Below are 26027 nucleotides of genomic sequence, written 5' to 3' on the forward strand. Positions count from 1 at the left end.
CAGTAAGGAGGGCTCCACACAACTGGGCATGCCTAATAACCAGGGCGGGCTCTGGCTGCGAGAAGAAAGCGCTTGCACCTTCCGCGCTGCCCTCCCCTCTCCTGCCGCGTCCTGCCACTCAGGCGACCCGACTTGCGGCGAGGTCCAGTAAGGGCCCGCGGCCTCGCGGGACCCCGCCTCTCGCGACACCCTCTCCAATCAGCGTTGGGCGGAGGCGGGACGCGCCCTGTGCCCTCCTCTCCTGTTCAGGCTGCTGGTACGAGCCGGGCTGGGCGCGAGCGAGGGACTGAGGCAGGACGGGTCGGGAGGCGCGGGGCCGCGTAGCCCGACGGCGGGGGCGGGCGCGGCGCGGGACCGGAGAGGGCGCCAGACCCCGAGCCGCGGCGGCGGGAGGCGGGAAGCGGAGGCGGGAAGCGGGAGGCGGGAGGCGGGAGGCGGGAGGCGGGCGAGCAGGGTGCCGGCGACCTACGTCCGAGCGCGCGGAGCCCTGCGCCTGGCCGGGGTCGGTCCGAAGTCCGCGCTATGAAAGAGGAGAAATACTTGCCTGAGCTGATGGCAGAAAAAGATAGCCTGGATCCATCTTTTGTGCACGCCTCGCGCCTGCTAGCCGAAGGTAGGACTTGCTCCCCAGGTGGAAACAGACAGCTGGCCCCTGTCACCGCGGCGGGGTTCGGGGAGCGGAGTTGGGGAGGACGCCCGTCTCCTTCGCGGAGACTGTCCCCTAAGGTGCTCGACCCAGAGCTGCGGACAGAGCAGGTCCTCGGGCGGCGGATGCTCCCTCCCTCCCTCCCTCCGCAGCTGAATTTGGGGAGCCCGGAGCTGCGAGCTCTGTGGCGGTGGAGACGTGCCCTGTTAGGATCTTTGATGGAGAGAAGTGAGGAGCTACGCGGTCCACGGGGATATTTTCACTCCGCAGAGGGAAGGGAAATCAATTTCGAGTGAATGGTGATCAATGTAGTGTTTTAACAGCTTCTTAGCTACAAATCAGTCTTTCTTCCTTCCTTCCTTCCTTTCTTTCTTTCTTTTCTTTCTCTTCTGCTTGGGAAGCGATTTTGATGTTCTTTAGTCTAATTACAGTCTTTCCTATGGAAAGTCAGAATTAACCTAGATTAAATTCTGCGTGTTCTTCAATGTTTGTGAACGTGGAAGAGGCTAAAGTGCTTATCAGTTTATTTGAAGTGTGATGATTGCGTGCTCTGGGAGATGCTGATCTCTGGGAACGCTCCACAACTGATCAACTGTTTTACCAAGTGTGCATTTTCTTTTGTGTACCTGTAATGTTAAAAGAGATTTCATTCCCAGAGGAACAGAAATGTCGTCTTTTGCGTTCTTTTGAAAGGTCGTTTAAACACACACACACACACACACACACACACACACACACACACACACACACACGAACATGAACTTTTGTATGACAGAAGTATTAACCAAATTACTTCATTTATCTTGAAATAATGCCGTCTAACTGCTAAAGGTACTCAAGATATCTGTAGCAGTCTACACCTGTCTTTTTAAAAACAACTCCAGATTTTTTTTTCTTGATGAATGCCTCATTAATAATAAACTGCTTCATCATCAAATTGACTACAGTGCAGTTTTGTAGCTTAGGTTCTTATGAACTTACCTATGGTAAAACTAAAAGTTAAAACTTTCTCTTCCTCAGCCCTTAAGCATTAAAGGAAATGTTTTCTTTTTCAAGATTTAGTTGTACATAGAAGGAAAAATTCTAATCCTCCATGTATGAGTCAAATAGTCATTAGGTTTAGTTAAATGTTTTGTTGATGGATTATTATTTACAACAATAAAGTGTCAGGTGTTTTTTCTATTTTGTATACTAAGTAATTAAGAAAAGCTTTATAATCGAAATATTGAATGTGTGAAACAACTAAACTGTTTTTCAAGGAACAAGTTTGGTTTTATGGAGGATTTAGGACAGAAAATGCAATCATGCTTACTACTTTCTTGGTTACTGTATGAAAAAAAATAAATAGAACCTAAAGTTGAAAATGAAAGTCAATTAAAAAATTAAACTCTCCCTCTACTCTATTAAAAAATAAAGATAACTACATAAAAATAATAGAAATATTGTAAATTAATGGGTAAATGATTAAGATTGTTCAAAATGATTAAAAATGCAGTTAAAAGTCTTCTTAAATCATTTACTTCAATATATTTTCCAGAAGTGTCTTCATTTAGCTGATAATGCTTTAAAATGGAAAAAAGTTACATATTGATCATTTTCTCAGACCTGCTAATTGGACTTCTTTTGGGGACAGCAGACTTGATTAATTCATCAGTCATTAATGAGAGTTAGTGTACTGAAAACTGCCAAACTACAGCAATGCGTGTGAGGAGCCCTAAATAGAGAGTGCAAGTATTTCTGCCGCTGATAAAACAGTCAGAGAAGGCTGTGCACCTGGTTCCTTAACATTTTATTTTTCTCAGGAACTTCGTTTCTTGATCCTTAGGAACATGTTCCTATGTACTTTGTAATTTAATTTTTTCCCAGTAGGGGGAAGCATGTTCTGCTTTTGTGAAGAATTAGGAGGAAAAAGCTCCTAAATAGAGAGGAAAACATCTAAGTAAGAAACAGAGAGAGGTGTCCAAATTTCAGAGGAAACATAATGAGGAAAAGAGGATGGAGGAGGTGATGATAATAATCTTGAGTATATAAAGAGATAGGCCAAAAGAGACACAAGACTTAAATTCTCTAATTGTACCTGAGGCTCTTTATGTGTGCTTATTGAAGAGTGTCCTTTTGAATCTCTAATAAACCTTAACATACATTTTACATTATAGATCTGTCATTATCTTTTCAAAGGCCATCTGCCTAGATTCTTAAGTCTTGTTTCGGATATCTATAGGAGAGTGTTGTTGAGATAATTTTATTTCTCATCCCTGGAAATGTACTGATTGAAGGCAGCGGCTATAAATAAACCTGACACAGATGTTCATTTGGAAAGAAGGTGCTCAGTGAAGTACATTTCAGCCAGCACTGTGCAGACCATCTCAAGACTGAGTGAGTAATAAAAATGATCCAGATGATTCAGTTCTTCGGAATGATTTTCTGGAAGCTAATACATACAAGGGCAGTGATGTAAACCAATGAGCTTTCACAGTGATTTATTTTGATTTTTTGATTGGTGGTAGATGCAAATCAGTGCTCAATTGTGACTACTTCACTTAGAATAGAAGGCCATAGGGTTAAAAGTGCTAGTTTGTTGGTTATTTTGTTATTTTTGTTGTAGTTTGTTATTTCACTTGTTCCTGCTGTGTACTTTCAGTAGGAATGATTCTGAGAAAGTTAAAGGAAGAGCCCAAACATTTTATGTATTGTGTTGTTACTTAGAAAAATCTTGAATAATATGGTTTGAATAGTATAATATGTTTGAGCAGTTAAAAGAATTTTCTTCTGTGATGATAATATTGTTTAATTACCTATTTGTATGGAAGGTGCTTTGGAGTATGATAAAACAGCAAATTCAGCATGATTCTTGAAGTTCCACTCAGCCTCTGAATTTGCTTGCCAGATGAAATTAGACGAGGTTATTTATATCTGTGATACTGCTGGGAAGTGCACTAAACTGTGAATCCAGATACCTGGATTTTAATTCCACTTTTGCCTAAACTGAATCTTGGTAAATTTCCCTTCCCTGAACCAGTCTCTCAAATTGAGGAGTTGGACTAGATTTCTTTGTAATTCTAATGAAGTCTGGGACTACTGCTGGTGCAAAGGAGTGGTGTTTGTGTATTCAGAATACCAAAATCAGTGGCTAAATATTTTGGAAGCTTTTTTCATTCCTTCTTAGTTTAATGATTAATAATACATTTATTGCATTATAATGCAATTTGAAGCATAAACATTATTTTGGGTACTGGGGACAGATTTACATTTACTGAACCATTCTCAAGGCTTGGGAGCTAAAAATGTATATGCATGGAAATATTCTTGTTTGCAGTAAAGCCTGCCTGTCTGCTGACAGACATAGATCTGTTCAAATTTATAGATTCAGTTATGGCAATTCCATACCTTTAGGAGGATTAATAAATTCTTGTCCAATTGAGAGTGTTTTGGGTTCTCTGGCTGGCAAGATTTCCTAACCTGAATTATTCACAAATATTGGTAGGTTCATCATTGTTTTGGTTGACTCATCATATGATGAAGTCAAATATTGCCAAATATCCCAACAGTTCAAGTGATTTTTAAAAAACTCTGGGTGCTTTTTTCAAATTTTGGTGAAAAGCTTGCCCTTCCATCTAGAATTGGCCTGTTTGCAGGTGTGGATGAATGAGAGGAACATGGATTAATAATTTATCACAAATGCTGACTTGTAGTGATTCAACTACATTTAGATTTTCAGTAAGGATCATTTTTAAACTCAGAATGTGTTCCTTGAAATATTTTCCATAAAACATGGTGAGTTCTTAAGTTAAAGAAAGGTATTGGTATAATTTCTAAAACCAACTTCTGATAAAAAATAGTATTCATGTGACTTTTCCTTTGATTGATGTAATCTCTTTTCTCTCCCAATAAATTTGGGATAACCTTATTTATGTTTCTTAAATAAAAATAAAAATTGGCAAAAAAAAAACTAAGTTAAAGGTATCTTTGATCTGCAGTTAAAACACATTTATCATATAGTGGAGACATTCTGCTTTAGCAAACAAAACACTTGGGATGGAGTGTTGACACCCCTGCCAACTGTGAAATAAAGGATATTTCATTTATTTCCTTTCTGATTCTCAGTTTCTTCACCTGTAAAACAGCAAAACAAATATCCACCAGCCAGAGTTCTTTTAATGTTAAAAAATGCTGTTTGTGACTATGTAAGCTGTAATTTAAAATAGGAATATTTGTACAACTAAAACAAAAACATAAGCAGAAATTCTACAAATATAAGATGATGTGTTTAAGGTTTTCCTTAATGTTTTAATGGCATTGTGGACTTGACCTCAACTTGAAGCTTGATTTTGTAATAAAATGAGCACTGACTTAACTCTCTGAATCACTGCTGAGTGAAATTTGAACTCATACACCAAATTATGAAATAGATTATCTTATAAAAGATGATTCCAATGAGAGATTTTAAAATATCGTGTTCCCTCCATCAGTGGTCGCTTGCCCGTGTCTGACTTGAGCCTGGTTAGCCCAGGACCTGGATCTCTCGAGGCTCATTCTGCACCTGCTTGGCCTCCTTATCAGGCCACATGTTCATCACTCTGGGCAGCTGGCTGCATTCTCCTTTTCCTCAAGGGAAGTGGATTTCTGTCTTCCGAAGTTCTTCAGCCTCCTACCACTTAAAAAATTCCATACTCCTTTCATTCCCAGAAGGTGAAATTAATTTTTTTGTTCAAGGCTGACTTGTTCACAGCATCCTTAATCCCAGCACCCATCATCCCCTCCAGGTCTGGCCTATTATATCCTTTCTTCAGTAGTTCCAACGTCTTCATCCCCAGCTTTCCTTGGAGCAGCCTATAAACATGATTCAATCGGAATCACTTAAAAAAAATAGAATACTTGTTTCACTTGCTGAAAGTAATAAAAATAACCTCTCTTGACAATTTTTCTCCTTTGTTTCCTTCAAGTTTCTGATGACATGAGTCCATACAGCTGCTTACTTTCTCAGTTTACCTTCCACAGGTCCTCCATCTCGCTGCAGTCCTCATCATTGTCTTGAAACCAGAGGCTCCAGTGAGAATCATCTAATTGCGCAATCCAGTAAAATGTGTCTGACCTCTCATCAGGGCACTTGGCTGCACTTTCCACTATTGTTCTTCTCCCAATTTCTTGGCTTCTCCCTTGGTTTACAAGCACTACACACTGTTGGTTTTTCTCTTCTGTCTCTCTTACCAGGGCTCACCATCCTCCCTCTCTCTCCTCCCCACCCCAACACACACACCCTGTCAAGAGTGGTTCATTCAAGATCAGAGTGTGACCATGTCACACCTTTAAATGCTATTGTCATAGGCAGGCCATCTCTGACAGCAGGCCAGCAGAGGGAGGGGATGCTGCCTGCCTGGATGCTTCTGGGGCAGGGAGAGTCCAGGCTTCCCCAGGTGCCTAGGGGAGGGAGGGAGCCCCTTTTTGCTGTTCCCGTGTGGTCTTTAGTGACACCGAGAGGGGTAGGGAGGAATTCCAGCAGGAGTGAAAGATTCTCTGACACCCCCGGCTTGGACGGGGAAGGATGCATTGGTCCTGCTCCTGGGGGTGGACATCCGGGTCTCCACGTAGCCTCTGTCCCCACTGCTGGTGGTACGGAAGTGCTGTTGCCTATTCAGTCCCCCTGCCTTCCCCCCAGAGAGAAGGAGTGCCCCTTCACAGTGGAGGGAGGCTGGACACCCAGGCTCCCTATTTAATTTTTCTTGGTGGGGGTGAGCCTGAGACACCGGTTTTTGGGTTTTGTTTTGTTTTCTGTGTTGTTTGGCTGGGGAAGGATGTTTGTTGTCTAAAAGTTTTCTGTCTTGCAAGGTTGCCCTCTTTCTAGTCCTGTGGCCGGAGAGAGCAGGCTTTGCTTGAGCCTTTTTTTGGTCTCCTTCTGTTAATGTTCCTGGGTTTCCAACCTTTCCAGCTGCCACTTTGGCATATATAAAACACAAGAAAAACTAGCAAAACCACTGCCTGAGTCACATGGTACCCAGCCAGCCTGCCTTCTTCCTGCCCCCTTCTGCAAAGTCTTCTGTGTTTATTTTATATATAATATCCAGTCTCCATTCATTTGTGTTTTAATTTATTTCTTTATAAGATTTTCTTTTGAAGGCAGGTTCAGTCTTGTACATTAATATTTCATTAATTATGTAAGAATGAGCATGACCAGGATAAATCCATCTGGATAATGAACACAATATCTGATCAAAATTTTTGGTTTCTATTAAGTATACAATCTAGATTGGAGCTCTGTGTTCTCATGGCAGCTGCAGAAGGAGGGAAGTTTTAGAGATGGTTTTTAGAAACCCTTGGAGATGACTCTAGTATCACCAGCCTTTCCTATGTCCTTATTTTTTGAACATTTGATTTGATCCCTTTTCTTGTCTGAATACAGATTATAAGAAATGTAGCTTAATCGGAATTATATCCTGACACCAGTTGGTTTCTTTAAAGCTATAAACAGTGTAAGGCTTAATATATTAATAGATTGTAATATGATCCTTTTCTTACAGAAATGGTGAATTTCAGTAAAATAAGTATGATATAGAAATATATATTTTTTAAAAATAATAGAGTACTGGTTAATAGCTGATCTCCCAAAGGAATGTTAGCAGATACTCGTGTTATATGACTTCTTCATTTTCTCCAGAGGAGAGTTCTGAAATAACCGCATGTTTTATTTGTCAAAAAGTTGAGAGGTCACAGCCAAGTATCTTGTTGCACAAATATTTTTAACTGTTTTGGGAAGCAAATCATTTGTAGCGTATCCTCCATTGCTTACCTTACCCTCAGGAGCACTACTTCCAAAAAATTTTTGCAGTAGAGAGAGAGAATAAACATTCAAGAACACCTGGATGACAAAGTTTTCGGTCCTTTACTATAGATGAACTTGTAGTTTAGCTACAGTTTGGGGGATGAGTTCTGTGGGGCAAGGACTCAGTGATCCTTGACTATGTGATTGCATGTGCCCTTGAATGTGAGTTGGTAACACCGGTCCTCAGTATGTGTTATTGGTATATGAAGAGGTATCAGATGTTTAATTTATTAGTTTTTAACAGTATACATAAGATATAAATAACAGTGCATGGTAAGAGCTGCTGGGGTTTACAGACTGCTGGTGTCACAGAGATTCCAAGGAGGTCACTGTGATTGTAGTTCTTCATTCTCGTGGTCACTCTGTCAGCATTGGTGAGGAGATACTCCTTGTCACGCAGTGTACTGGATGCTGACACACCTACCACAATGCATCCACTCGCCAATCCTATGAGATAGTTACTAGCATTACCCTATTTTACAAATGAGAAAAATTAAGAATTAGAGAAGTTAATTTATCTCAGATCACACAGCAAATAAATTATAAAGCTGAAACCCAGGCTTTCTTACCCAGAGACAGGTGTACTGGTTACAGCATCCTGTCTCCCGTGGGAGACACTGCTTCAGGCAGGCTTTGCAGGAAGTTCAGATATTAACATGCAAAGTACTTTGAGGAGATCAGCGTGGTGGTCATCATTCACTTCTTAAATATGTTCCTGAATGCAAGTATTGGATGAATTCTTCCCCAGTGTCTTTAAATAAGTATAGTATATAAAAGGCAAATACATTTATAAATGGGAAATTTACCTTAGTACAGAATTGGGTTAAGGATTATCAAGGGAGCCTACATTTTCAGTGTCTTACATTGACTGTTGTTTCTGAGGGAGTTTAGTTGTGAGATGGTAAAGAGCAGGAGAACACTTTTTTTTCTTTTCTTGGATCCAAAAGAGGGATTGGAGACCTTTGTGTGATTTGCTGAGACTTTTTCTTTCCATGTTTTTTTTTTTAAGAGAACTGCTTATATTTGCCAAATTCTTCTAGGAAGGAAGAACAACCATAGGTCCTCTCTTGTGTCTTGAGGGAGTGTCAGTTTTGTTTATAATTTGGGAGTTGAGCAGAGTTCACATGTGGTCAGAAACTGAGAACCCATTTCACCAGCATGGCCTGATACAAATGTTATCTATAGGTAATGAGGCTTTAGGATTTAATTACTTTGAAACAGATTGGTCTGTGTTATTACACTTTTATCAGGAATGGCACAATTGATGTCCATTTCCTTCAAAACATTGAAGATTAGATTTTACCTTCTAATAGAAAAGCAGAATGAACATGTTTTCTCTCGAGTATAGCTATTTTTAGCAGGTTCATTGTATGTCAGAAAATGATAGACCCTGATGCAACTCAGGAGACAGAGCCTCGGTGATGGAAACTCAGTAGAGGCTGAAGGAGAAGAAATCTGTACATTTTGAGAAGAAAGGGATGACTAGAGTAATAGCTACTTTTCTTGAACATATACTGTGGGTCATGTCCTTACATTATATCCAAAAAGGCAGGTAATATTGTCCTTATATTATGGGAAAGATAAAGATTCAGATTAGAGGATAGCCTAATCCATTTGGATTTTTTAAGTAATAAATCAGAGGTTAAGTAAATGTCTAACTATAATGTGAAAGTCTCAAAAAGCAACCATTAAACATTGAAACACTAAACAGTATTGCAGAATATGACTGGTTTAAGGAAATACCAAGATCTTGCTTTGAAAAACTTTTAGGAGAGTTAAATATCTGTTACTAGAGAATTTGTTTCCTTTAAAATAATTTCCTTTAGGAAATTTAAGGAATTTGATTTTTAGAAATTTGATTTACATGTAGCAATATACTCATTGTATAAAAGAAGACTATAAAATGAAAACAGTAGCATGAATACATAACAGAATACAGTTCTTACTGTATATTTAGGCATGTAAATGTGAGTGTTAAATTAAGTATCATCCATATCTCCATATAGTCTGTTTTTCTTCTTAGAAGCCAAAAACTAGAAGCTGCCTTTTAATCCATCTAAGATCTGGTGCAAGAGGGGGCCTTTAAGGAATTCTGTGAAGATGAAAGTCATTTGATGTGCTGAGGCAGATGGCAATTTGTTATATGCAGTTGTTTTCGAATGGACTTCATGAGGATAGATGACTGTAGTAAGCTAGGATTCTGAAATTAGTGAAAGATTGGAAATTATATCATATCCATATAAGGAAAATCTGGTAGAAGAAAGAATTATGATAATTAAAAGCCATTTAATGGAATTAGATGAGATGATAAGTATTTGGAATGAAGTACAATAAGCCAAATGGTTTCTCTTTGAGTAAAATGAGCAGACTGTGTGTGTGTGTGTGTGTGTGTGTGTGTGTGTGTGTGTGTGTGTGTTAAGCATATACAAAACAGGTGATAAATGAGAAACAGTACAGACTTGGTCCAATTGGTTGCTATTATCTGTATTCTGTATTACTATCTGAGACCTGCTTTTAGGTGGAGGAGAGGACAGAGTTACAGGCAATTAAATACGCAATCTCCATAGGATCTGAGAAATGCAATGACAAGGCAAATAGATGATGCTTTAGGAGCCCACAGAGATCATGGGCGGCCTCAGTGGGAAGGGCCATGTTAGTTGAGATCTAACACAGAAGTAGGATATGGTGGAGATTCAGTGAAGAAGGGGTTATAATATGGGAGAATGATACATAGATACAGCGAACATCTCCAAAGCCTGAAAAGAAAGAGAACATTTTTTTGAATAGGTAGAAGTTAGGTGTGACATTATGATTTACAAAAAGATATATATATATATATATATATATATATATATATATATATATATATATATTTGATCATCTTACCTGTTTCTGGCCAGAGCTCCGAAAACTCTTGGAATTTTCTAAGTGAAGAGAGATGTAAAGGTGTCTTTTGTAATGTAAATAAGGTGACTTTTTGAAAAGCCCCTAGGTAACTTAAAGATGGGGGCTGGTTGCCAGGGAACCCAACTGGTAATCAGAGGGTGGGAACTTTCAGTCCTACCTCTCCTTCCCACCCCCCAGACCTTTGGGGAGAGGGGCTAGAGCTTGAATCAGTTGCCAGTCACCAGTGATTTAATCAATCATGCCTATGTAATGAAACCTTGATAATAACATAGAAGGACTGGATTCAGATTTCTTCCAGATTGGTAGCACATGGAGATCTGGGGAGAATGCTGAGCTCCGAAAAGGCTTGGAAGCTCTGCGCTCTTTTCCAGACCTGCTCTGTGCATCTCTTCCACCTGGCTGTTCCTGAGTGTATCACTCTGTAATAAACAGATGTTCTAGTAAGTAAGATGCTTCTCTGAGTTCTGTGAGCTTCTCTAGCAAATTAATTGTCCCCAAGGAGAGGGGGGGACCCTGGAAACCTCTGGTTTACAACCAGTAGGTTAGAAGTACAGGTAACAGCCTGGACTTGCAACTGTCATCTGAAGCACAAGAAAGGGGTCGTTGGAAATGGGTCCAGGAACCAAACAGATTAAATATGCTTGGAAAATACAGCAAAAGAGAAAGCATGTAGAAAAGTGGGTCTAAAGAGAGTGGTTTATCACACATGTCTTGTAAACTACGTTAAGAAGTTTGGACTTGTCGACTGTAAAAACTGCACAGTCTAAAAGAACATTTATATAAAGTTGAAGAAAGAAGTGATTTATGATGATAGAAATCAGAATAGTGGTTGCCAAAGGAATGCAGAGTCATGGTAAAGCTGTATAAGGAGAGTCTCTGGGCTGATGGAAATGTTCTCTATTCTTGTCAAGAGCCCTGCATATACAGCCTATACAGTTATCACAACTCATCAAATTGTAAACCTAAAAACTGCATTTCACTATTCATAAGATTTGCCTCAATTATTTTTTTAAAAAAAAGTGGAGTAAAGAAAAGAATCTTCATTGATTTCTGCTGTTGGATAAATACTGCAGGTAAACTTGCAGAGGATTCACGAGATGATTGATGATTGATCCATGGTATAGTTGACAAGAGCCTGTATCATAGATGAGGAAGCAAAGGCTCAAACAGATTTAGAAATTGGCCCAGAGTCACAAAGCAGCCAAATGGCAGATCTAGGATTCAAACACTAGTGTTTTGACATCACCTACTGTGTTCTTTCTATTATAACAGTAGCTCTCAAATAATTTTTATCAGATTCCAGGGTAAGAAATACCACATACACACACACACACACACACACACACACACACACACACACACACACACACACACATACACACACACACAAAAATAAATGTTTCATGAAGTAATGCTTAACCTTAAAATAAATAAAGTTTTGCATATGCAAATGTCTTCTTTCAGATCCAACATAGTTAATATTTCCTCCAGTGCCAAAACAAATCTTGGAAAGATAATACATACATCTTTTCACACTATAATGTCACTTAGTGCGGAGAAATGCTCATAATACAAGCTTAAAGGATCTAAATGTCCAGCACATTCTGGTGCCAATCTCATGCTCACTGTGGATCACTGATCAGAATGGAGGCAGTAAATTTCTACATTGACTGTAGAATCACAAATTCATGGGGAAAATGTATCAAGAAGGTGTCAGTGGTCAACAAAGTCACATGTGACCACAAGTCCTAAGAACCCTCAAAGAAAAAAGTAGGTGCATACGATAGATGCGGGATTAGGAAAGACTCAGAAGCTCAAAGAGTATGCACTCTTCCTCCTTCTTAAGTTCAACATAGTCTTGAAAGTTATCCATGTTCCTACATTTATCAATAGTTTATTTTTCCTTGCTGAGTAATGTTCCATTGTATCAATATCTCACAATTTGATTATCCAGTCTCTTGTGAATGGGCATGTGGGCTGTTTTCAGGGATAGCTTATTATGCTTATTATGAATAGGTTGCTATGAATGTTCATGTGCAAGATTTTTGTGGACATGCATTCTCTTTACATAAAACAGAATTGCTGGGTCTTAGAATGTGTGTGTATGTGTATATATGGTAAACCTTATTTATATTATATGGGATTGCAAAATAATTTCCTAAAGTGGTTGCACTGTTTTATCTCTCACCAACATTGTATGAAAACTCTGGTTGTTCTACTTGCTTGCCAGTACCTGAAGTTCTCAGTCTTAACAACAGCTATTCTAGTATTTCAAGTGGTAACTTATTGTAGTTTTTGTTTGTTTGTTTGTTTGAATCTTTTTAAAATTTTATTTTTTATTGAGGTATAGTTGATTTACAATGTTGTGTTAGTTTCTGATGTACAGCAAAGTGATTCAGTTATTTTTATATGTTTTTTTGATTTTTTTTCTATTATAGGTTATTACAAGATACTGAGTATAGTTACCTGTGCTCTACAATAGGTCCTTGTTGGTTATCTATTTCATACATAGTAGTGTGTATATGTTAATCCCAAACTCCTATTTTATCCCCCCCTTTCCCCTTTTAATATTCAATTCCTTGATGATTAATGATGTTGAACATGTTTTCAAATACTTTTTGGCCATTTGTATCTGTTATCTTACTTGAAACAATTGGTTAGAATGTTGACGAACTTTTAATTGGATTGTTGGTCTTTTTATTGTTGGTGGAGTAATTTGTATATTCTGGATTTGCATCCTTTGTGAAATATACATACTGCAAATATTTTCTCCCAATATGCGGCTTGGCTTTTAATTTTCTTAAGTGTCTTTTGAAGAGCAGAAGTTAATTTTTTTCTGAAGTCTAATTCATTGTTTTTTTTTTCTTATACTTTAGTGTTGTGTCCTCCCTAGGAAATCTTTGCCTACCTCAAAGTCACAAAGGGTCTTCTCAATATTTTTTTCTAGAGGCTTTATGGTTTTAGCTTTTAAGTATAGGTTTATGACACATCTAGAGGTAACTTTTGTATATGGTGTCAAGATAGGGTCAAAGTTCTTATTTTTTTTTAAGATTTAAATATTCAGTATCATTTACTGAAAATATATACTTTTTGCTCATTATCATGTTTCAAGTGTTAAAAGACATAGTATAGTGTTTAAGCACATAAAATATAGATAAATAAAGATCATAGTGTCTAAGTATATGTGAACTGTCTGCAATATTGTCCCTCAGTATGTTTGTTCCAATACAAAGGGAACAATGGCTGCCTTAGAATGATTAAGCATGACATGTTTTTGGACTGTGCTTTAAAATTATATATAGCTATATGAATTTTTTGCCATTTCCTCAGAATTTAGAACATAATCTTTTAAGAACATTATGAATACACTTTCTTACTGTAACTGAGGAGGAGACTAGACATCCCAGAGGCCTTGAAGTTTACTGACTATGACAAGGATAGCATTCTTTCAATAAAGAAGTAAGGTACTTGCTGCTACTCAGCAGTAGTGATATCTAGTAAAATTTGAACTATTGCCCTGTCCTCACTAGCAAAGTAAGTTCTAGAATCACAAAATAGTGCATAAAGTAGATGCATTAAACATTTTATTTAAAAAAAAGACCATATAATTTTAGATAGTAGGTTATATGCTTTTTCTATTTTTGCAGGTAAAAAATATATTGTACAGAAACAATACACTGTACAGAATTGACAAATCTACCCTGGGTAAAATAGGTACACCTGCAGATGAACAACTGGGACCAACATCTCCATCCACAGTGATAGCCCATTGATACCTCTTGATCATCAGTGGCATATTAAGAGATAGCATTGCAATTACCCTGAAATGTGACATAGTTTTGAAAACTGCCCGAGGGCATAAGTGACTGCTGACTTTAGATTAATCCCTAAAGCACAGGTACCATACCACTATGACTTCGTAAACACGCAGGTGCCCATCGTTTCAACACTAATAGCCAAAAAGATTTAACAATGATCCAGACTGACACAGTACATCAGTGCTGGATTCTGACAAGGTAATTCTTGGGGGAGTGTGTTTATACAGGCAGGAAGGCTACTCCCTGAAGGAAGATGGTTGTGTTCTGGGTTTTAGAAATAGGGATGTAGTGGGCAATTTCTGTTTGGATCTGGACAAGAAGTAAAATGAATTTACATGCCATAAAGTGAGATAGCCTTGTGAATTACTGAAGTCTGTTCCTGTGGGGGTATTTAAAACCTCCTATAGAAAATTGAGAAAAGGAAAAAGAACTATTTTGTTTTTCTCAAAAGATATATGTTGATACTTCCTTGGAAATGGAAGTTTGGATTAGATGATTTATGAATATCAATTTTATCTCATTTTAAAAATTTCATAGTATTGGACAATAATTCTTTATTTACCATAAAGGAAAACTGCTTTTGAAATTTGTCTGAAGATGAAATGTTAGAGTGTATGATTTATGTTAAATAATAGTTTATAGATATATTTAAACCCCTGAAAGAAATGTCTTTTTTATATATGTATCAGACTTTCACAGTATTAGTTTTAAGATCCACATTAGGTGAATAAGGAGAGAAAAAAAGTCTCTGAAGTGTCTGATGTTTACTGTTAGTAGCTCATTTTGACCACTTCCAATTAGAAATGAAAAAATAAGTACAACTTTCTTAGATGCAATTCACTTTCTAGTTCCTGATGACTGATATCATATAACTGATGTTTCACAGGATTCTCTAAGTTTGTTTTGACCCATATTCTCTTAAACCCTGACCCGCTTCTTCAGGGCACTGAATTACTCACCCTTGTTCACTTGGCTGCTGCCAAAGGGATCAGAGCAGCCTCCCAACTTTTTCTGGTGAGAAATTGGCATTAAAGGAAAGAGGTCACCCAGTTTGGGTTGGTTCCTGATACAGGGGGAAAGTAGACTCTGGGGTTCTAAGTCTGTTCTTCAGAACAAAACAGATACACAGACTGAGGCCATTCCAAGGAGGTCTTTCCAGGGCCCCAGCTAACCTAACTTCCTTGAGAAGCCCCAGGATTTTTCCAAGATATACACTTTTCTGATAATTATTTAAGGTGGCTCTGATTGTTTTATGTTATTTGCAACCAAAATAACTTTGACTAAGAGAAAACAGAACTGATCTTAGGATAATAGCAATCCTTTTTTTTTCCTCCCTCCCTCCCTCCCTCCCTCCCTTCCTTCCTTCATTCCTTCCTTCCTTCCTTCTTTCCTCCCTCCCTTCCTTTCTTATACAGCAGGTTCTTATTAGTTATCTATTTTATACATATAAGTGTATGTATGTCAATCCAATCTCCAAATTCATCCCACCACCATCACCCCCGCACCCCACGCTTCCCCCTTTGGTGTCCATACATTTGTTATCTACATCTGTGTCTCTGTTTTTGCCTTGTAAACTGGTTCATCTGTACCATTTTTCTAGATTCCACATATATGTGTTAATATACGATATTTGTTTATCTCTTTCTGACTTACTTCACTCTGTATGAAAGTCTCTAGGTCCATCAACGTCTCTATAGATGACCCAATTTCGTTCCTTTTTATGGCTGAGTAATATTCCATTGTATATATGTACCACATCTTCTTTTTTTTTTTTTGTTTTTTTTTTTTTTTTTCTTTTTTTAAAAAACAAACTTATTTATTTATTTTTAATTTTTGGCTGCATTGGGTCTTCGTTGCTGCACGTGGGCTTTCTCTAGCTGCGGTGAGCGGGGGCTACTCTTCGTTGAGGTGCGTGGGCTTCTCATTGCAGTGGATTCTCTTGTTGCAGAGCACAGGCTCTAGGCATGCGGGCTTCAGTAGTTGTGGCACACAGGCTTAGTTGCTCCTCGGCATGTGGGATCCTCCTGGACCAGGGCTCCAACCCGTGTCCCTTTCTGCGTCAAATAGTATGGGTCAAAGTCCTCCAGGGGAACCGCAACCAGGCCTTGGGGGATGTCCCCATAGATGAAAGGCAAACTCTTCCCTGCTTCCAGGTCACTGTTTGGCTTGGGCTTGCTGTCCTCATCATCTTCCCGATGACTGCCATCGGCCTTTGGCGGTTTCTTGAGCTTGCTCTCGGCAATGCGCCTCTCAATGTTTGCCAGTGACTCAGGGGTGAAAGGCTTGAAACTATCAGGGCCTGGTGGTGCGAGCAGCCGCGCTGCCATCTTCTCATCCTGCAGCAGCTTCGTTAGTTATGCTGCGTCCAGGACAGGTCAGCTGGCAGCGGCGGCAAGGGAGGCAGCGGCGGCCCTAACGCGGGGCCCGGGAGGCGCGGCCGGACTGCGGAGGTGCGGAGGATGCTGCGGGCGGGACTGCGGTCGGCGCCATCTTGGAGCGCTCCCCCACATCTTCTTTATCCATTTGTCTGTCAGTGGGCATTTAGGTTACTTCCATGACCTGGCTATTGTAAATAGTGCTGCAATGAACATTGGGGTGCATGACTTTTTTTTTTAATTTAACCTTACTTCCTATTTTAGAAAATATATTTTTTACACATAATTTAAGCAAAATGATGTAAGCAAGCATAAAAATCAGTGTGAGTTCACTATTTTGTTGAACAAGTAGGGTGCACAGAAAATAATGAGAAAAGAACCTGAAACTTTTCTATCACTCTCCATTTATCTTATTCTGCAAGATGAATTTTTCCGTCTTTCTAGAAGAAAACTAGGATGCATTCTATATTCTTCTGATGATTATCAAATAATAAAAGAGATTTTTAGGTACTTCTAGTCATAAAGACAACTTGAGTTCAATAATTAACATGCATCTTTATTCTGGCTTGTTGTTTTCAACTCCTTAGTTGATGCCTAGATATCTGGAGGTACACCTCTAGGTGCTTTCTATTGAGGTTTCTCATCCCCTTAGCAAGCTGTCTTGAAGAGTTCTGTGCACCCCATGCTAGCTCCCTACAGTTCATAGCTCTTACCTGGTACATGGGGTATGTGTTCTAAGCATCCTTTGCTCTGACAAACCATGGGATATGGGACCAGTCCTAACCCAGCCACCTCTCCTTCTTTCGTAGCCGGTTCATTTATAAAGCATTCACATTTTTAAATCATATTAGTTCAGAGGAAGACCCTAGTTCACTATATCTTCCAAGTTCAAGGGAACATGGGGATTTGACCCCTAGATCCCTGACAAAGGGAAGAAATTGTGCCAGGTACCAATACATTTTCCAGCTGTTATCTATTTCAAGGTTTGTCTTAACTTGATAGAACCACTTTTACCAACGGGTCCCTTCCCTAAACAGCCTGCATTAGCCAGTTATAAAAATGCAGCTATTTTGAGCCTCTGCAGGACACCTCTGACAAGCCATGTTGTTACAGAGCTCTTGATGGGACTGACTGAGGGTTTGCAGGGCCTTCATTTCAGGATAACTTCTTCCCAGTCCTTCTTCATTTCCCTTTTCCACAAGAGTTATCCCTAACGAATATCCTGCATATGAAACTCCATCAGGGAATCTATTACCAAGCAACCAAACCTGAGAAGTTCTGTGTGATGGTTTTACATTCATTTTGGATTTTATTGATAGCATCTATTGTTTTGAGGATCCAGATAAAATTGATACTAAGATGCTTTTCATTACTGCTGTGTGTGTGTGTACACATATATATGTATATACATACACATCACTGAAATGTTCAAAAATTCTGTGCACTCATTTCTTGGATGGAACATAATTAAACTTATCACACCAAGTCCCCAATTTATCTGACTACTGAGCTCATGGTCACTTGCATTTAGCCCTATGTGGCACTAAATCCTTTGTACTGTATTTGCATATTTAATTTTTTTCATTTTTCCTAATAGACTGCGTGATGAATGATCAGTTATTTGCTTACAGTATGTGTTCAATAAAATATTTAGAGTAAATGAATAACAAATATAATATAATTACTACATAAGCTATTATTATGCCTTGTTAACATTAGCTTTTCCTAAAAACAGCAGATTATATACTATGAACATGAACTTTATAATTTTAATTTTATAACAAAAGCCTACACAACACAATAACGATACAATAATTTGATCATGTAATTTTATCACAACTAGTTTAATAGTACATCTTCATTAACACAATTTCCTTCTTTGAACATTAACATTACCTACAATTAGCTACATTTATATTTCAAGAGATATTATGACTTTTGTAAATAATTTGTAAATAATCTAATTACTCTATCAGTATTACTTTGGATTAATATTTAATGTTTTCCCTAAAAATTTCTAACCTTTAAATTAGCTTTATTTTGTTTTCAGAAAAGCATACACAACAAATTCTCATGATATTCATTAGGATAGGCTAAACTGATATAAAAATGACTCAAAAGTATAATGGCTTAACACAAAATTAGTTTATTTCTTATTCACATAACCATTCAAGGTTTTGATTTTTTTTTTAAGACTTGAGGATGACTCTTTTCCAATCATTCAATCAAAACCCAGTCATTCCTTTGGGGACTCCAACAGCATCATAGGGTGTTGCCATGGAGGGTGCCTTGTTGAGACTGGCTCACCACACCCAGGTTCTAGCAGGGAAAAAAGTGAAAGATAATAACTAGGAAGGAGACGTTTTCTCTTTAAAGTCCTAGACCAGGAACACAACAAAGATAACTTTTGCTCATATTTCATTGTTAGGAATTTAATTATATGGCCATCCCTAAACTGCAGTAGGGCTGGAAAGCATAGTCTGTTGCTGAACCAAGAAGAAGTGTAAGAACAGATACCTCTACTACCAACAATCTTAGTGCTTTATAAAGTATATTTCAGAAAAGTTCAAACATTGATAAAAGTAAGGAATGTAGTATAATAAACTTTAATGTATACAGTTTGAAAACATACAGCATTGTGTCAATCTTATGTAATTTAGTCTCTATCCACTTTTTAAACACAGATCTAGCATCTCTTTTCACCCATAATACTTCTGTATCTGTCTCTAATCTTTCATGGACTTCCTTTTGAATATATCATTACTATGTAATTTCTCTCAAAAAATAATAATTTAATTATCAGCAACTAATAACAAACCCATATTTAAGTTTATCTGACTGGGGAGACCAACTTTGGATATAGACTGTGAAATGGGGGGTTGTTGCAGAAATTAACTAGTGATTGAGAAATGGTCACTTTGTGGCCACTTATAGAAGTTTATATATACTTTTGTATCTTGTATTCTTGCAAAGACAGACTAGCAGCATTCAGTAAACTGATGTTAAGATTCTTACAGGGAAACTATAAGAAAAGCAGGTTCCCAGGTTCTAATTCTGGATATTTGCTTCTGTAAGTCTACGTTGAGGTCTAGGAATAATTAATTCTAACAAGTGTATGACTTTTTGAATTAAGGTTTTCTCTGGGTATATGCCCAGTAGTGGGATTGGTGGGTCATACTGTAGTTCTATTTTTAGTTTTTTAAGGAACTTCCATACTGTTTTCGATAGTAGCTGTATCAATTTACATTCCTACCAACAGTGCAAGAGGGTTCCTTTTCTCCACACCCTCTCCAGCATTTGTTGTTTTTAGATTTTCTGGTGATGCCCATTCTAATTGGTGTGACGTGATACCTCATTGTAGTTTTGATTTGCATTTCTCTAATAATTAGTGATGATGAACAGCTTTTCATATGCCTCTTGGCCATCTGTATGTCTTCTTTGGAAAAATGTCTGTTTAGGTCTTCTGCCCATTTTTGGATTGGGTTTTTCGTTTCTTTAATATTGAGCTGCATGAGCTGTTTATGTATTTTGGAGATTAATCCTTTGTCCATTGATTCATTTGCAAATATGTTCTCCCATTCTGAGGGTTGTCTTTTCATCTTGTTTATAGTTTCCTTTGATGTGCAAAAGCTTTTAAGTTTCATTAGGTCCCATTTGTTTATTTTTGTTTTGATTTCCATTTCTCGAGGAGGTGGATCAAAAAAGATCTTGCTGTGATTTATGTCCAACAGTGTTCTTCCTATGTTTTCCTCTAAGAGTTTTATAGTGACCGGTGTTATATTTAGGTCTTTAATCCATTTTGAGTTTACTTTTGTGTATGGTGTTAGGGAGTGTTCTAATTTCATTCTTTTACATATAGCTGTCCAGTTATCCCAGCACCACTTATTGATGAGACTGTCTTTTCTCCATGGTATATCTTTGCCACGTTTGTCATAGATTAGTTGACCATAGGTGTGTGGGTTTATCTCTGAGCTTTCTATCCTGTTCCATTTATCTATATTTCTGTTTTTGTGCCAGTACAATATTGTCTTGATCACTGTAGCTTTGTAATATAGTCTGAAGTCATGGAGTCTTATTCCTCCAGCTCCGTTTTTTTTCCCTCAAGATTGTTTTGGCTATTCAGGGTCTTTTTGGTCTCCATACAAATTTTAAGATTTTTTGTTCTAATTCTATAAAAAATGCCATTGGTAGTTTGATAGGGATTGCACTGAATCTGTAGATCGCTTTGGGTACTATAGTCATTTTCACAGTATTGAATCTTGCAATCCAAGAACATGGTATATCTCTCCATCTGTTTGTGTCATCTTTGATTTCTTTTATCAGTGTCTTATAGTTTTCTGAGTACAGGTCTTTTGCCTCCTTAGGTAGGTTTATTCCTAGGTATTTTATTCTTTTTGATGCAGTGGTAAATGGGATTGTTTCTTGAATTTCTCTTTCTGAGCTTTCATTGTTAGTGTATAAAAATGCACCAGATTTCTGTGTATTAATTTTGTATCCTGCAACTTTACCAAATTCATTGATGAGCTCTAGTAGTTTTCTGGTAGCATCTTTAGGCTTTTCTGTATACAATAGCATGTCATCTGCAAACAGTGACAGTTTAACTTCTTCTTTTCCAATTTGGATTCCTTTTACTTATTTTTCTTCTCTAATTGCCATATCTAGGACTTCCAAAATTATGTTGAATAAAAGTGGCAAGAGTGGACATCCTTGTCTTTTTCCTGATCCTACAGGAAGCGCTTTCAGCTTTTCACCAGTATGAGTATGAGGTTAGCTGTAGGTTTGTTTTATATGGCCTTTATTGTGTTAAGGTAGGTTCCCTCTATGTCTACTTTCTGGAGAGTTTTTATCATAAATAGGTGGTGAATTTTATCAAAAGCTTTTTCTGGAGCTATTGAGATGATTATATGGTTTTTATTTTTTAATTTATTGATGTGGTGTATCACACTAATTGATTTGTAGATATTGAAAAATCCTTGCATCCTTGGGATAAATCCCACTTGATCATGGTGTATGGTCCTTTTAATGTATCGTTGGATTCGGATTGCTAGTATTTTGTTGAGGATTTTTGCGTGAATATTTGTCAGTGATATTGGCCTGTAATTTCTTTTTTTGTGTGGTATCTTTGTCTGGTTTTGGTGTCTGGTGTTGGTGGCCTCATAGAATGAATTTGGGAGGTTTCCTTCCTCTACAAATTTTTTGAACAATTTCAGAAGAATAGGTGTTAGCTCTTCTCTAGATATTTAATAGAATTCACCTGTGAAGCCATTGGGTCCTGGACTTCTGTTTGTTGGAAGTTTTTTAATCACAGGTTCAATTTAAGTGCTTGTGATTGGTCTGTTCATATTTTCTATTTCTTCCTGGTTCAGTCTTTGGATATTGTATCTTTCTAACAATCTGTCCATTTCTTCCAGGGCATCCATTTTATTGGCATACAGTTGCTTGTACTAGTGGCTTATGGTCCTTTGTATTTCTGTGCTGTCAGTTGTTACTTTTCCTTTTTCATTTCTAATTCCACTGATTTGAGTCTTCTCCCTTTTTTTCTTGATGAGTTTGGCTAGTGGTTTATCAATTTTGTTTATCTTCCTAAAGAACCAGCTTTTAGTTTTATTGATCTTTGCTATTGTTTCCTTCATTTCTTTTTTTTGTGTGTGTATGTTGATTAGCTCTTTTTTATTTTTTTAACATCTTTATTGGAGTATAATTGCTTTACAATGGTGTGTTAGTTTCTGCTTTATAACAAAGTGAATCAGTTATACATATACATATGTTACCATGTCTCTTTCCTCTTGCATCTCCCTCCCTCCCACCCTCCCTATCTCACCCCTCTAGGTAGTTACACACCACCGAGCTGATCTCCCTGTGCTATGCAGCTGCTTCCCACTAGCTATCTATTTTACATTTGGTAGTGTATATATGTCCATGCCACTCTGGCACTTTGTCACAGCTTACCCTTCCCCCTCCCCATATCCTCAAGTCCATTCTCTAGCAGGTCTGTGTCTTTATTCCCATCTTACCCCTAGGTTCTTCAGGAACTTTTTTTTTTTCCTTAGATTCCATATATATGTGTTAGCATACGGTATTTGTTTTTCTCTTTCTGACTTACTTCACTCTGTATGACAGACTCGAGGTCCATCCACCTCACTACAAAAATCTCAGTTTCGTTTCTTTTTATGGCTGAGTAATATTCCATTGTATATACGTGTCACATCTTCTTTATCCATTCATCTGTTGATGGACACTTAGGTTGCTTCCATGTCCTGGCTATTGTAAATAGAGCTTCAGTGAACATATTGGTACATGACACTTTTGGAATTATGGTTTGCTTAAGGTATATGCCCAGTAGTGGGATTGCGGGTTGTATGGTAGTTCTATTTGTAGTTGTTTAAGGAACCTCCATACTGTTCTCCATAGTGGCTCTATCAATTTACACTCCCACCAACAGTGCAAGAGTGTTTCCTTTTCTCCACACCCTCTCCAGCATTTATTGTTTCCAGATTTTTTGATGATGGCCATTCTGACCAGTGTGAGATGATATCGCATTGGAGTTTTGATTTGCATTTCTCCAATGATTAATGATGTTGAGCATTCCTTCATGTGTTTCTTGGCAATCTGTATCTCTTCTTTGGAGAAATGTCTATTAAGGTCTTCTGCCCATTTTCGAATTGGGTTGTTTGTTTTTTTTTATTGAGCTGCTTGAGCTGCTTGTAAATTTTGGAGATCAATCCTTTGTCAGTTGTTTCATTTGCAAATAATTTCTCCCATTCTGAGGGTTGTCTTTTTGTCTTGTTTATGGTTTCCATTGCTGTGCAAAAGCTTTGAAGTTTCATTAGGTCCCATCTGTTCATATTTGTTTTTATTTCCATTTCTCTAGGATGTGGGTCAAAAAGGATCTTGCTGTGATTTATGTCATAGAGTGTTCTGCCTATGTTTTCCTCTAAGAGTTTGATAGTTTCTGGACTTACATTTAGGTCTTTAATCCACTTTGAGCTTATTTTTGTGTATGGTGTTAGGGAGTGATCTAATCTCATACTTTTACATGTACCTCTCCAGTTTTCCCAGAACCACTTATTGAAGAGGATGTCTTTTCTCCACTGTATATTCTTGCCTCCTTTATCAAAAATAAGGTGACCATAGGTGCGTGGGTTTATCTCTGGGCTTTCTATCCTGTTCCATTGATGTATATTTCTGTTTTTGTGCCAGTATCATACTGTCTTGATTACTGTAGCTTTGTAGTATATTCTGAAGTCAGGGAGCCTGATTCCTCCAGCTCTATTTTTTGTTCTCAAGATTGCTTTGGCTATTAGGGGTCTTTTGTGTTTCCATACAAATTGTGACATTTTTTTGTTCTAGTTCTGTGAAAAATGCCAGTGGTAGTTTGATAGGGATTGCACTGAATCTGTAGATTGCTTTGAGTACTATAGTCATTTTCACAATGTTGATTCTTCCAGTCCAAGAATATCATATATCTCTCCAACTCTTTGTATCATCTTTAATTTCTTTCATCAGTGTCTTATAATTTTCTGCATACAGGTCTTTTGTCTCCTTAGGTAGGTTTATTCCTAGATATTTTATTCTTTTTCTTGCAGTGGTAAATGGGAGTGTTTTCTTAATTTCACTTTCAGATTTTTCATCATTAGTATATAAGTATGCCAGAGATTTCTGTGCATTAATTTTGTATCCTGTTTTTTACCAAATTCATTGATTAGCTCTAGTAGTTTTCTGGTAGCATCTTTAGGATTCTCTATGTAGAGTATGATGTCATCTGCAAACAGTGACAGCTTTACTTCTTTTCCAATTTGGATTCCTTTTATTTATTTTTCTTCTCTGATTGTTGTGGCAAAAACTTCCAAAACTATGTTGAATAAGAGTGGTGAGAGTGGGCAAGCTTGTCTTGTTCCTGATCTTAGTGGAAATGGTTTCAGTTTTTCACTATTGAGGTCGATGTTGGCTATGGGTTTGTCATATATGGCCATTATTATGTTGAGGAAAGTTCCCTCTATGCCTACTTTCTGCAGGGTTTTTATCGTAAATGGGTGTTGAATTTTGTCGAAATCTTTCTCTGCATCTGTTGAGATGATCATACGGTTTTTCTCCTTCAGTTTGTTAATATGGTGTATCACGTTGATTGATTTGTGTATATTGAAGAATCCTTGCATTCCTGGAATAAACCCCACTTGATCATGGTGTATGATCCTTTTAATGTGCTGTTGGATTCTGTTTGCTAGTATTTTGTTGAGGATTTTTGCATCTATGTTCATCAGTTATATTGGCTTGTAGTTTTCTTTCTTTGTGACATCTTTGTCTGGTTTTGGTATCAGGTTGATGGTGGCCTCGTAGAATGAGTTTGGGAGTGTTCCTCCCTGTGCTATATTTTGGAAGAGTTTGAGAAGGATAGGTGTTAGCTCTTCTCTAAATGTTTGATAGAATTCAACTCTGAAGCCGTCTGGTCCTGGGCCTTTGTTTGTTGGAAGTTTTTTTTTTTTTTTTTTTTTTTTTTTTTTTTGCGGTACGCAGGCCTCTCACTGTTGTGGTCTCTGCCGTTGCAGAGCACAGGCTCTGGATGTGCAGGCTCAGTGGCCATGGCTCAGGGCCCAGCCACTCTGCGGCTTGTGGGATCTTCCCGGACCGGAGCACAAACCCGTGTCCCCTGCATCCGCATGCTGTGTCTCTACCACTGTGCCACCAGGGAAGACCTTGTTGGAAGATTTTTAATCACAGTTTCAATTTCAGTGCTTGTGATTGGCCTGTTCATATTTTCTATTTCTTCCTGGTTCAATCCCGGCATGTTGTGCATTTCTAAGAATTTGTCCATTTCTTCCAGGTTGTCCATTTTATTGGCATAGAGTTGCTTGTAGTAATCTCTCATGATCCTTTGTATTTCTGCAGAGTCAGTTGTTACTTCTTCTTTTTCATTTCTAATTCTATTGATTTGAGTCTTCTTCCTTCTTTTCTTGATGCGTCTGGCTAATGGTTTATCAATTTTGTTTATCTTTTCAAAGAACCAGCTTTTAATTTTATTGATCTTTGCTATCGCTTCCTTCATTTCTTTTTCATTTATTTCTAATCTGATCTTTATAATTTCTTTCCTTCTGCTAAGTTTGGAGTTTTTTTTCCTCTTATTGCTTTAGGTGCAAGGTTAAGTTGTTTATTTGAGATGTTTCCTGTTTCTTAAGGTAGGATTGTATTGCTATGAACTTCCTCTTAGAACTGCTTTTGCTGCATCCCATAGGTTTTGCATCATTGTGTCTCCATTGTCATTTGTTTCTAGGTATTTTTTGATTTCCTCTTTGAGTTTTTCAGTGATCACCTTGTCATTAAGTAGTGTATTGTTTAGCTTCCATGTGTTTGTATTTTTTACAGATCTTTTCCTGTAATTGATATCTAGTCTCATAGTGTTGTGGTCGGAAAAGATACTTGATACAATTTCAATTTTCTTAAATTTACCATGGCTAGATTTGTGACCC

At 37.8% G+C, this 26027-nt stretch overlaps 1 protein-coding gene across 1 annotated transcript in view; it reads left to right on the top strand.

The window, feature by feature from the left end:
* The first annotated feature begins 452 nt into the window (after positions 1–452).
* KHDRBS2 (KH RNA binding domain containing, signal transduction associated 2) overlaps positions 453–26027 on the top strand; it is a 684497-nt gene continuing 658922 nt past the window's right edge. The window contains exon 1 of the mRNA XM_060022069.1: positions 453–613. Within this exon, the coding sequence (XP_059878052.1) occupies positions 523–613 (91 nt within the window). The 5' untranslated portion in view covers positions 453–522. The remainder of the gene's footprint in view (positions 614–26027) is intronic.

Source organism: Delphinus delphis, chromosome 10 (assembly GCF_949987515.2).
Source record: "Delphinus delphis chromosome 10, mDelDel1.2, whole genome shotgun sequence".
Taxonomy (NCBI): Eukaryota; Metazoa; Chordata; class Mammalia; order Artiodactyla; family Delphinidae; genus Delphinus; species Delphinus delphis.